We start from the raw sequence: 13,173 nt of genomic DNA, 5'->3' as shown, positions 1-13,173 counted from the left end.
ATCTGCTTTGTCATAATGCAATTTGTGCATACATCTTTCGGGTGAGACAACTTTGGCAAACCATGCGCTATTTTATTTGAATCCATTAGCATCATCGCCCTAAAGTTGACATGACCCAATCGGGAATGCCACAGCCAAGAACCTTCATCCGTCTTAGACAACAGACACCGTGGTTCACAGGTTTCAGGAATAATTTTATACAACCTATTCATAGACCTCTTGACTTTTATAAGAAGATTTCCGCAATTATCACGTACCCACATATAGTCACAACTAATTTTGATTTTATTTCCTTCTTTCGATAACTAGCCAATGCTAATTATATTGCTACAGAGTGAGGGACTATAATATACCTCTTTCAAGACTCATTGTTCTCCCATTTTGCACTTGATTCCTATAGAGCCTCACCCTTTTATGTGGACCAATGATCCATCTCCAAACTTCACTTGCCCTGTTATTCGTTCATCCAAATCCCTGAATTTTTTTCGTTCCCCAGTCATATGGTTGTTGGCCCCGTTATCCAAATACCATAGGTTTGATTCTATTCTTTTTCCTTCTCCATCTTGAACTAGTTTAAGTGTCACCTTCTCTTTGTTCAATAACATCATATTCTCTCCTTTGCCTTCGCATTCTGTTAAAAGCAATGCTGGTTCATCTGGAATTTCAACAATGTTAGCCTCCTCCTTACTTTCTTTATCACGTCGCGATTTCCTACAATCTGCAGCAAAATGTCCGAGAATGTTGCAATTGAAACACCTTACGTGGCTCCTGTCACGTGTGCCTCGATTATATTCTCGTCCTTGAAACCTTTGTTCCGTTCTAACTCTATTTGATCGCCTGATCCACTCATCTCTAGTGAGCAATAACTTGCTCTCCTCCTTCTCCTTCTTCAACCATTCCTCTTCAATGAGAAGCAACTGACTCCAAGTATTGTCGCCCTGTCCTCAAAGCCTTTCCTCATGTGCTTTCAAGGAACCGACAACCTCCTCTATTGTCATTGTATCCAGATCTCCAAACTATTCAATGGTGGACACAATCTGCAAGAACTTCGGGGGTACTGCTCTTAATATTTTCTTCACGACATAAGCTTCAGCTACTACCTTCCAAGTGCACGAATTTTTGTCACCATGCCTGTGATCTTCAAACAGAAATCATCGAGAGAATCTAAGTCCTTCATGCTTAGTGACTCGAATTCAACCTTGAGCGTTTTTATCTTTGCATTCTTCACATGTTCCGCACCCTGACACATTACTTTAATTGCCTCCCAAACTTCTTTTGTAGTTTCTTTCTCAGCCAGTGAAAGGAGAATATCTTTGGGAATACTTTGATAAATAGCTGTCATAGCGATTTTATCCATCTTGTCATCGATTGGTATCTTTGGATCTTTAGGTACCACTGCATCCCAGAAGCCATGGGCCTGCATATATACCTTCATTTTCAGAGCCCATGATGTATAATTACCTCTCATCAACATGGGGTAATTCAAACTAACCGCACTGTCTTTATTTTTCCCTGGTTCCATTGTCGACACTGCTTTTGGCATGTACTTGGGCATCAACTATTTGAACCAAGTGCTTCGATACCAGATTGTTGGTTATACTTGTTGTGTTTGTTATGAAAACTGAGAAAAAACAAAAGATGTGCTATCAAATAGCGTAGTTTTTATTAGAACTGCAGAAGAGATATTTAAACTGAGTACACAGAAAAAGCAAGCTACAAACTAGGGAAAATAACTAAACTCCTAACAAGTCTCTACTACTGAACATTATTCTTGTAATCTCCTAAAAGCACGCAACTATCCTAAAAGCAAGCAACTACTTCACACCTGTAGACTGAGTATAAACGCATGGAAACAAAATATAGCAAAATAAAATAAATACAAGTTTAGATTAAAAGAATCCAACAAAGATGAGAAAGAGAGAAATTATGATATGTTTCAGATAGTACATGTACAGAAGTAGAAATATAAAATGTGTTATTAGAAATACAAACTCTTAACTTGTCATCAAAGGCAAAAATTGCTGCTATTAAATAAACCTAGCAAGGTACAATTACTAAACCAAGCAAACTATCATCGGAGCACAATAACTGAATCACTTATAATTATCTATCATCGGTTAGTAACTGACAATAAAAAAAACAGGTAAGAAAACTAGATATCTAGATGGCTTGGTCACTGTTTGTGAAAACATGATACACATCATGATACATGTCAATTCCCATATGCTCTCCCACTTAAAAGTATATACACTACAAGAAATTTACAATCAGACAACGCTTGACAAATAACGGTTAAAAAAAACCGTCGTCCTAAAAAAACATACAACGGTGAATTGATTTTACAGAAAAAACAGTTGTGTGAGCTCCAGCACAAACAACGGATATTCATCTTTTTTAAACTGTTGTACAAGTTGTATCCTCTCATCGAGTCAGACAACAGTTTTTTAAATATAGTGTTGTTGTAGATCTTTAACATAACGATTACAAACCGTTGTTACTATGTTAACGTATAGGGATATAAGACAACGGTTTTGACATTACATTGTGTAATTGAGACAACGGTTTTTTTAGAAAGGTTGTCCTCTAAACCATCAAACAACGGAATGAAACCGTTGTCTGAGGAATTTCAATGGGTACCACGTATTGAGGTGGCAGCACGTGATAGGTGGTAAATCATTCACAAGGATTGCTGACATGGCGAAATGAGAGCCCTTCATTGATATGAGATTTGATATTGGCCGTTAGATCGAAAAATAGCCGAATTCTTATACAACGGTTTTATGTTAAAACAAAAGTGTTGTCTTAGTTGGTCTCATACAAGCTTTTAGATATTACGTTGTGTAATTCACACAACAGTTTTTACAAGGGTTGTCTTAGAAAACTTCATACAACGGAACAAAACAGTGGTCTGAAATAGTTATTTTATAATTTCAATGGGCACCACCTGATGAGGTGGCACCCCATGATTGGTTGTAAACATTTTACTCGGATTGTTGAAGTGTCTGAATGATAGCCCTTGATTGAAATGAGATTAGATATTAGCCGTTAGATTGAAAAAAGCTGATATGCTCACACAACGGTTATATAATAAAAAAAGCGTTGTCTTATTTTATCTTTACACAATGGTGTTTCAAGGAAACCATTGTAAAAGTATTACTCTATAAATGAGATTTCCGGTTTACAAGATTAATTTCTAAATTGATTTTTTCGACGATCCAACCGTACGGATGTTAAGATATATCAATTTTAGTCATATGAAAAAATTATTAAAAAATATGAACTTCATCTTGCATGTCAGGATTAGAAAAATCCGGTAAAAGTACCCCTCCCAACAACGAGACTCGTTCCCGATTTACAAGATTAATTTTTAAAATGATTTTTTCGACGATCCGACCGTACGGATGTTAAGATATATCAATTTTAGTCATATGATAAAATTATTAAAAATAAGAACTTCATCTTGCATGTCAGGATTAGAAAAATCCGGTAAATGTACCCTCCCGACAACGAGACTCGTTCCCGATTTACAAGATTAATTTTTAAAATGATTTTTTTCGACGATCCGACCGTACGGATGTTAAGATATATCAATTTTAGTCATATGAAAAAATTATTAAAAAATAAGAACTTAATCTTGCATGTCAGGATTAGAAAAATCTGGTAAAGTACCCCTCCCGACAACGAGACTCGTTCCCGATTTACAAGATTAATTTTTAAAATGATTTTTTCGACGATCCGACCATACGGATGTTAAGATATATCAATTTTAGTCATATGAATAAATTATTAAAAATATGAACTTCATCTTGCATGTCAGGATTAGAAAAATCCGGTAAAGTACCCCTTCCAACAACGAGATTCGTTCCCGATTTACAAGATTAATTTTTAAAATGATTTTTTCGATGATCCGACCATATGGATGTTAAGATATATCAATTTTAGTCATATGAATAATTATTAAAAAATATGAACTTCATCTTGCATGTCAGGATTAGAAAAATCCGGTAAAAGTACCCCTCCTGACAACGAGACTCGTTCCCGATTTACAAGATTAATTTTTAAAATGATTTTTTCGACGATCCGACCTTACGGATGTTAAGATATATCAAATTTAGTCATATGGAAAAATTATTAAAAAATATGAACTTCATCTTGCATGTCAGGATTAGAAAAATCCGGTAAATGTACCCCTCCCAACAACGAGACTCGTTCCCGATTTACAAGATTAATTTTTAAAATGATTTTTTCGATGATCCGACCGTACGGATGTTAAGATATATCAATTTTAGTCATATAAAAAAATTATTAAAAATATGAACTTCATTTTGCATGTCAGGATTAGAAAAATCCGGTGAAAGTACCACTCCCGACAACGAGACTCGTTCCCGATTTACAAGCTTAATTTTTAAAATGATTTTTTCGACGATCTGACCATACGGATGTTAAGATATATCAATTTTAGTCATATGAAAAAATTATTAAAAAATTTGAAATTCATCTTGCACGTCAGGATTAGAAAAATCCGATAAAAGTACCCCTCCCGACAACGAGACTCGTTCCCGATTTACAAGATTGATTTTTAAAATGATTTTTTCGACGATCCGACTGTACGGTTGTTAAGATATATCAATTTTAGTCATATAAAAAATTATTAAAAAATTTGAAATTCATCTTGCACGTCAGGATTAGAAAAATCCGATAAAAGTACCACTCCTGACAACGAGACTCGTTCCCGATTTACAGGATTGATTTTTAAATGATTTTTTTCGACGATCCGACCGTACGGATGTTAAGATATGTCAATTTTAGTCATATGAAAAAATTATTAAAAAATTGAAATTTATCTTGCATGTCAGGATTAGAAAATTCTAATAAAAGTACCACTCTCAACAACGAGACTCGTTCCGGATTCACAAGATTAATTTTTAAAATATTTTTTTCAACCATCCAACCGTACGGATGTTAAGATATATCAATTTTAGTCTTATGAAAAATTATTAACAAATTTAAAATTCATCTTGCATGTCAGGATTAGAAAATTCTAGTAAAACTTACACTCCCAACAACGAGACTCGTTCCCGATTCACAAGATTATTTTTTAAAATGGTTTTTTCGAAGATCCAACCGTACGGATGTTAAGATATATCAATTTTAGTCAAAAGAAAAAATTATTAACAAATTTGAAATTAATCTTGCATGTCAGGATTAGAAAAATCCAGTAAAACTACGACTCCCGAAACGAGACTCGTTCCCGATTTACAAGATTGATTTTTAAAATATTTTTTTCGATGATCCAACCGTACGGATGTTAAGATATATCAATTTTAGCCATAGGAAAAAAATATTAACAAATTTGGAATCTATCTTGCATGTCAGGATTAGAAAAATCCAGGAAAAGTACCCCTCCTAACAACGAGATTGTTTACAAGATTAATTTTTAAAATGATATTTTTGACGATCCAACCGTACGGATGTTAAGATATATCAATTTTAGTCATATGAAAAAATTATTAAGAAATTTGAAATTTATCTTACATGTCAGGATTAGAAAAATCTAGTAAAAAGTACCCATCCGCAACGAGACTCGTTTCTGATTTAAAAGATTAATTTTGAAAATCATTTTATCAATAAGTATAATACGATAAATATATAATACGATAAATATAATTAAAATATTAAAAAAATTATAAATTAAAATATTTATTAAATTATTTTCCCATTATCACCCAATTTTTCCATTCCCTCCAATGAAATATCATTTCCCCCTTCCTCCAAATTTCATTTCCCCCCTTATCTCTCCCTTTTTTCCTTTAATTCATTTTTTGTGTGATCCCCCAATTTCCCTTTCCCTTTCCCATCTTATCTCTGACCGCCTTCATCTCCCTCATTGTTCCTCTGCCACTCTTCTATCTCCGATTTCTTACCTTTTTATTTTCAAAATCACATCGATTAAGCCCAGCCCATTCCCTACTCTCACCAACCTGACCCGAAATCCCCTCTCAGTCTCCTCCATTTCACCCCAACTCGAAACCCTCGAAACCGCCGCAATCGCCGTCATTGGAACCAGCTCTGTCGCCTCCGTCGCCGCCATTGTCGTCATTGGAACCAGCCCCGAGTGTGAGAGTCGTGGTTAGGATTTTGGGGATTTTGTTAGGGTTTTGTGATTTGGAGGAGTGGAAGGATTTTAAATTAGGGTTCAAGATGCTCATTAAATTCTTCATTGATAGACATCCCAAGGTATTTATATCTTCACAATTTGCAATTTGTATTTTTTCAATTTGCTCTGTTAAGCTCAAATGAAATGAAATATGGTATCATGATTGATGTTTTTTAGCTTTAATTCTAATGTCTTTTGTGTTTGTTAGGCAATTGTAGTTTTTTAGTTGCATTTTGTTTAATTTGTTACAAATGTTAGATGTGGAGGACTGGAGGTGCAGATATGAAGAGGCTGAGAAAGAAGCTGAGAAAGGCTTGACACTTCTGCTAGAGTGGGGAAGTCCATGGGACAAGAGAATGTCATGGGAATGATGGATTGCTTGGGCTATAGTTTTGTTGATGAAGGCCAAGAAGAAATCTTGACCACAGACTTCTTGGTGTATACTCAATTTGGGCTTTGTCAGGTAAAGGCCTGTAACTGCTCCTGTTAAATTGTTGTAATTCTAATAATCTAAGAGATGCAAGCTTTAATGTAAGTTAGTCTGCAAGAACATTATAAACTATTGTCAACTTATAACTTAGTATGTTTGCATATTTTGATTATGTGTTTCCTTGTTCCAAATTCTGATACATTATGTTTAGCTTCTTTGAATTGAAAACATATGATTGTCGTTGCGTCGGTCTTAAATTTGATCTCTCTCTCTCTGGGTAAAACTTGGGTGGTCTATTTTAATGGCAGAAATGTGCTGCTAGAGTTGTGTTGAAGTAAAACAGAAACTGCAATACATGCTGCGAGTTGGGTTCTTTTTTTATGTTAAATGATATTTGAGTCTTGAATAGTATAAAAGGAGCATGCACTTATTGTAATTATATGCTGGTTATTTTTTTCTGTTGTAGGTTCTTAAATGTGCTCAAGATTGTGTTGTGAATGTTGAAAATGATGGGTGATTTATCAGCCGCAAAATCATCAAATTTATTGCATTGTGTGCTTGCCACTAACCATTAGTTTTGACATTAAAGTTTGGTTATAGGTATAATATTAATCTATATTCCTCTGAATAATAGCACAATTTAGTTGGTAATCATCTTACACATACTTATGTCAAGCCATGTGTTGTGTGTGTGCTCACAACCACTGCTAAAAAAGGGACTGGGGAACCTAAATAATTCCTGTAATATGCTGTAGAATTGTGCGTACTGATTCCATGAAGAACACCAGCTGCTGCAACACAGAACTTCCATCCTGATCTGCTATTAGGAGAATGAGGGTTTGGGAGGGTGTACAAAGGAAAGATAACACTCACCAGTAAAGTAATTATTTTGTTTCTTCTTCTTCCATCTGTGCACCAGTTTTTTTCAATCTTAACTCTGCTTTTGGTTGTGTCCTTCAGATTGTCGCAGTGAAGCAACTTGACATAAATGGATATCAAGGAAATCGAGAGTTCCTAGCAGAGATTTTGACACTTAGTATTGTTCACCATCCAAACCTTGTCAATCTTTTGGGATATTGTGTTGATGGCCAACAAAGAATCTTAGTCTACGAATACATGCCAAATGGTTCCTTAGAAAATCACCTTATAGGTAAGATTCTGAACTTGGATTGCATTTCTTTGAATTGTGTCTCTATTTAATAAGCACTGATCCATTCTGTAATCTTTATTTTGTATTGAACACGTTCTTAGACTCGTAGATTATCAATTCATCTTTATTATATATTTACATGATTTGTTACACAACTTTATGTTTTTTATTTATTATTTGCAGAGTTCAGCATTGCAGCATTGCAGCTATACAATGGTTATAAAGCATCTGAATTGAAATATTCAGATGGTTAGAGATTGGAAGTAATGGTCAAGACTTAAAGTTTCCCCCTGCTAAGAGAGCTGGTAGAATCAAAGGTGGGCAATAGCTAAGTACTAGCCAAGGTGACGGAGCCCCATATAAATCAGTTTTATGTAACGAGAAGTGGAAAGCTGCTTCTGAAGTTAGTAACATTCTATTTATTGATGAAGCTTATTATGGAGCCAGTTTAATGCATTTTAAAGAACTGGACCTAATTGGTGTGAAAGTGATTTTACTAGTAACTACCAACTTGTTGGTGAATTTTAATGAAACTTTGTTATACTTGTAATTCTTGTAGAGAACCTTTGTATTATAAATTTAATTTCAATTGTGAAATAACAATTGAATTATCATTATATAATTTTATTTTAAAATTGGTTTATTTCAAATAATGAGATTAATTTTATAAACAGTTGTGTGAAAGTCACTTAAAAAATGATAAAAACCGTTGTATTCTCACTGCACATATTTTTTTTAAAAAAAAACTGTTGTCTTTTGATATTCTTTGCAACAGTTTAAATCTTTTTCACTATTGTCTTTTAAAAAAATATTCAGAAAAGAAGTTTATAAACTGTTGTTTATGATAATATTGAATAAGTTAACAACAATGGTTTTTCTATAAAACCATTGTTGTTAAGTTAGGTAGACAACAGTTGAATAAAGAAACAGTTGTTTTAATAAAGTTCCAACAATGGTTTATAAAGAGTAACCGTAGTGCCTTATTGATTGTAACCAGTATTGAAAAATGTTGTTGAATCTCCCTTATTACAACTGTATTAACAACCGTTGTCCAACCTTCGATCACACGAGTGTTGGATAGACAACGGAAACTCTACCTGTCAGACAACGAAAAAAAAATAGTTGTGTGATTGCAAAAATGTTGTAGTGATAAGCCACAATAGAATGCATTAAAACCGGTCGTATTTAGTTAAATACCACCGCTGGTGGTCGTATTTAGTTCAATACGACCGGTTTTAGACCGGTTGTATTTAGCAGTTTTTCTTGTAGTGGAGGTTAAGTGTGGTTGTGAAATGGACAACAAATTCCTTACACGGCACAAAGAAACATTTGGCGTAAACATCAACACAGGTAAAGGTAATAGCAGATACATAACATAAACATGTCAGTTCTCGTCGTATGCTTTCCAAACATAAGCTATAGTTACTTAAATAGAAAATAATTAGAAAATTTGTAATGAGGGGCTTATGCTTACATTGGATGTAGGGTTGCAACGAAAGGATATACAGGAATAAATGGAGATTCACCGACATAAAGAATTGACCCACCGTTAACACCGTTCTATCCGAGCTCAGATAGCAGCACATCAACTTTCTTTGGAGATTATACAGAACAACTTTGCCAGAGATATTTACAACAAGAGCTACAATTTCGGCGTGCCATCTTAATAAAAAAAACATGAAATCGTCGTAAGTGTTTATGACATGAAATTTTTGGTTTGCGCAACAGTTGTATGTAGGATTTTGTGTGATTAGACAGATTAATGAATTGATTCAGGAGCCAAAAATGGCTAGAAACCTGGAAAAAAGCATATCGCTGATTTTAATATTTTTGGGTTATTCATAATTCTGAGTTATTTACGACGGTTGTTCATAATATATTCCGTCGTAATGTAGTAATTTTCTATATTTAATTTGACAACCAACAGGATCCCATATACTAAAATACGACGTTTTTGTGTCTGAAGTTAACAACATACGATGTTTGTTTCGCTCGTAAGTTTATTTGTTATTAAATTGCTAAAGTGGATCTCGGTGCTTTTACTTATGATGAAATGCAAATTTGTGATGAAAATTTGAACTTACTACTCGAACAAGAACAAAAGCAACGGAAAATTTTCATCGTAATCGGTTCAATTTGACAATTTCAATAAAAAAAGACCATCATAGATGCCCCTATTTTGTTGTAATGAACATTAATAAATAATAATCTCACTAGGTGATATATCAAGATAAAAATTACACTAAAAAACTATATAATGTGTCTAGATACACACAGTGAAGTAATACATAAAATGTAGAAAATCTAAAACCGACTAGACACGGTGTCTTCTCAAATTTTCAGCAAGTAGTTCTATTATGTAAATTAAAATGCAGATCATACAATATTCCTGTTACATTTCATTGCTTACATTCCTTAAAAATTAAACATAGTAGAAACAACGTCGAGAGTGCTGATGTCAACTTATTCCCCCAAATTATTCCCTGTGAAATGCAGAAAAACATTTTGTAGTCAATAATATAATTTTAATTTTTCAGAAAAAAATATACATGAATTTGAAAACAAGAAACTCTGATCTGTAAAGGTAATAGCATATACATAACATAAACATGTCAGTTCCCATATGCGTTCCCAACATAAGCTATAGTAAATTAAATAGAAAATAATTAGAAAATTTGTAATGAGGGGCTTATGCTTACATTGGATGTAGGGTTGCAACGAAAGGATATGCAGGAATAAATGGAGGTTCACCAAGATAAAGAATTGCCCCACCCTTAATACTGTTCCATCTGAGCTCAGAAAGAGCACCTCAACTTTCTTACTTTGGAGATTATACAGAACAACTTTGCCAGAGATATTTACAAGAAGAGCTGTGTCTTCTTCCCCTTCTCCTCTCAGAACGCTTAATATTGAATGGATGGAGTGACATATTCTACAGATTTCCCCCATTCCCAAAATCATGTGGTATGAAGAAATGAGATGATTAATATGTACCCGGTGCTTTATAACCCACGTTCATAGTAACCTCATCCAACTCATACACATTTAAATTTTTTTGTGCGCAATCTACGACACAAACAATGTACAAGTGCCCATTAATTCACAAAATGCCTGAAGCCTGAACCAGAAAGCCTTTGGAGGAAAAGAGATTTTGGTCAAATTCTTAGCTTCAATATCGAAACGATAACAAGATTGCGTGTTTATCACAATCCAATAAATAGCACCATGGCATACAGTCCCGTTTCCGTATTGCAGCTCATGTCCATCCATAGTAACATTAGTATCTTTCCATCTACCAGTTTCTGAACTAAATATCATGAATTTAGATGTAACTACTCTCGCTATCGACGTGTAGCACAGATAACTTTGTAATGGGGTGATACCAGAGGGTCAAAAGCCAAAACAAAAGTAACAATCCATTCATAAAATCTAGAATCTAATTTGGGTGAAGGTACTGATTTGATTTCATTGGTAACTAAATTTCGAACATAATACACTTTCCTATCCCTTTCGAAGGAGTTGAATCTAAATAGATTCAACCCATTACAAGACTGTATCATCTCATGACAGTTTCTCTAGAGAGCAAATCCCTCCAGTAGTTTATTGGAATACTTTCAGTTAGTACAGCAGGATCTAAACAAAGAGGGATCTTACCTTCAGAATTAGAGCGAGATATGGAATAAACTGTATCTTCCATTGAGTCAGCAGGGTTGTACAAGTGGAGTCCCAAAGGAATGCGTGAGCTAGGGTTTTCAAGAGTGTGGCGGCGCCGGAACTGGGGATCGGAAATTAGGGCACACCATTGTTTAGAGACTGATTTGAATCGGACCACTGATCTGACTGGAACACGAACTAAAATCAGACCGAGAAAGAAATCGTTGCCCCCTATTAATTCTGCTGATGCTGAACACAATTTTTTAGATTTAAGGTTGGTCCTCATCTTTTTAGATTTAAGGTTGGTCCTCATCGTTTCTGCTCAACTGGCGCGGCTCTATTCTAATAAAATGAAATGTCAATATGCTTGCTTTCTTTTATATACCCTAAGTTTTTTTTCTTTCTGTCTTTACTTAAATTATGTCAAAAGTATTAAAACTCATTTAGAGTTTTTTCAAAAAAACCTTTTGATAAAAAATAGTATTTAAATAAAATTATTTCATTTGGACATGAAATTTTTTAATTTGTTGATAAATAAACATTAATTTTATAATTTATTCATGAAACGAATAAAATTGGGCTCCATTATAATGTGCAAATATAAAATATTGTATTACTTTTTGTCAATACTTATATTTTTTTAATTTTTTATTAATTACTTTTATTTTGATTACATATTTTTTTGTGCTAAGTTTTTTGTAATTTTTACAAAAAATCAAGAAATATTGTATCATAGTTAAAATGGCTTATATAAAGTTTTAATATAAAAATAAAAAAGGACACAATGTCCTACTAAATAATATTAAAATATAAATATTTTATAAGAAAAATTTCTAGAAAAAAATATACAGAAAACCAATGAACATTATTGATGGATCAAAATAGGAATGTAATTAAACTCTAAGTTATTTTTTATAAGATAAATTTTTATCCAAAAATTGAAGACAAAAAGTGAAGGAAAGTGAGTGATTGTGAAATTTTATTGTAAAATATAATTGAAGAGCGACCCATAGGTTCTTCAATTATAAATGCATAAGAATTTGCCGAAACTATTTCACGCCATCTTCAAGCTAGCATCCAATCTTGTTTCCACAAGGGTTAGAAGTAAAGGTTTCTCTCCAAGAGGGATGAATGGACTAGTAAATCCAGGAGGCGAGAAACGGAAGATTGATATGACTATATAGGAAAAAGAAAATTAGTGGTCAGGTGAGTTGCTCACACTTATTTTGCTATTGATGTGCAATATAATGCTAATAGAGTACAAGTTGATGAAGCCAACAGGGAAAATATGTCGTTACTGATGGCTAAAAATGGCATTTGGGGTGCGAAACTTTGATACTGAATCACAGTGGAAATGCGGGTACCAGGCTCGAGATGGATATCGAGGTTGACAAAGACTTGAACTGAACTGATTCAGGAAGGGAACGGAGATTGGTGTCATACTTTCGGGGTTAAAATTGCTTAAGAGGGTATCTAAGATTTTAAATATTTTATTTAAATTAAGAGTATAAATCATAAATAACTTGTAATTTATGTATGTTCTGAAAAACAACAATGGAAATAACTGAAAAAACACACCTAAAATAGGCGACGGATGAGGTTAGAGACACCCCCAAGTGTGACGTGTCAAGGAGATCGGGGGAGGGGCAACAGTCTTCCAGGTATTTTGTGATAGTATTGTGATGGTAATTGAGTTTTGAAAATTATAAACTTATTCGCCGTAACATCATAAGTTCATGTATAAAACACTGTATGCATGTCATTTATAAAACACTATATACA

General features: G+C 33.8%; 1 protein-coding gene across 1 annotated transcript; it reads right to left on the bottom strand.

Annotated features, from left to right (window-relative positions):
* Positions 1–404: 404 nt before the first annotated feature.
* Positions 405–1,522, bottom strand: LOC141704097 (uncharacterized). The gene is made up of 2 exons (XM_074507414.1): positions 1,127–1,522; positions 405–938 (listed from the first exon to the last, which is right to left on the bottom strand). The coding sequence occupies exons 1-2, from the start codon at positions 1,520–1,522 to the stop codon at positions 405–407; spliced, it is 930 nt and encodes a 309-aa protein (XP_074363515.1).
* Positions 1,523–13,173: the final 11,651 nt, after the last annotated feature.

The sequence above is a fragment of the Apium graveolens genome, unplaced genomic scaffold, assembly GCF_009905375.1.
Source record: "Apium graveolens cultivar Ventura unplaced genomic scaffold, ASM990537v1 ctg740, whole genome shotgun sequence".
In the NCBI taxonomy this organism is placed as follows: Eukaryota; Viridiplantae; Streptophyta; class Magnoliopsida; order Apiales; family Apiaceae; genus Apium; species Apium graveolens.
Note: the sequence above shows the minus strand (reverse complement) of the source record. Positions and strands in the feature narration are given on the sequence as shown.

Coding starts and splice junctions, on each gene's coding strand:
- LOC141704097 (XM_074507414.1), bottom strand. CDS start 1,522: ATGGAACCAGGGAAAAATAAAGACAGTGCGGTTAGTTTGAATTACCCC. Junction 939..1,126: donor GTTTGAAGATCACAGGCATG/GTGACAAAAATT, acceptor CTTTGAGGACAG/GGCGACAATACTTGGAGTCA.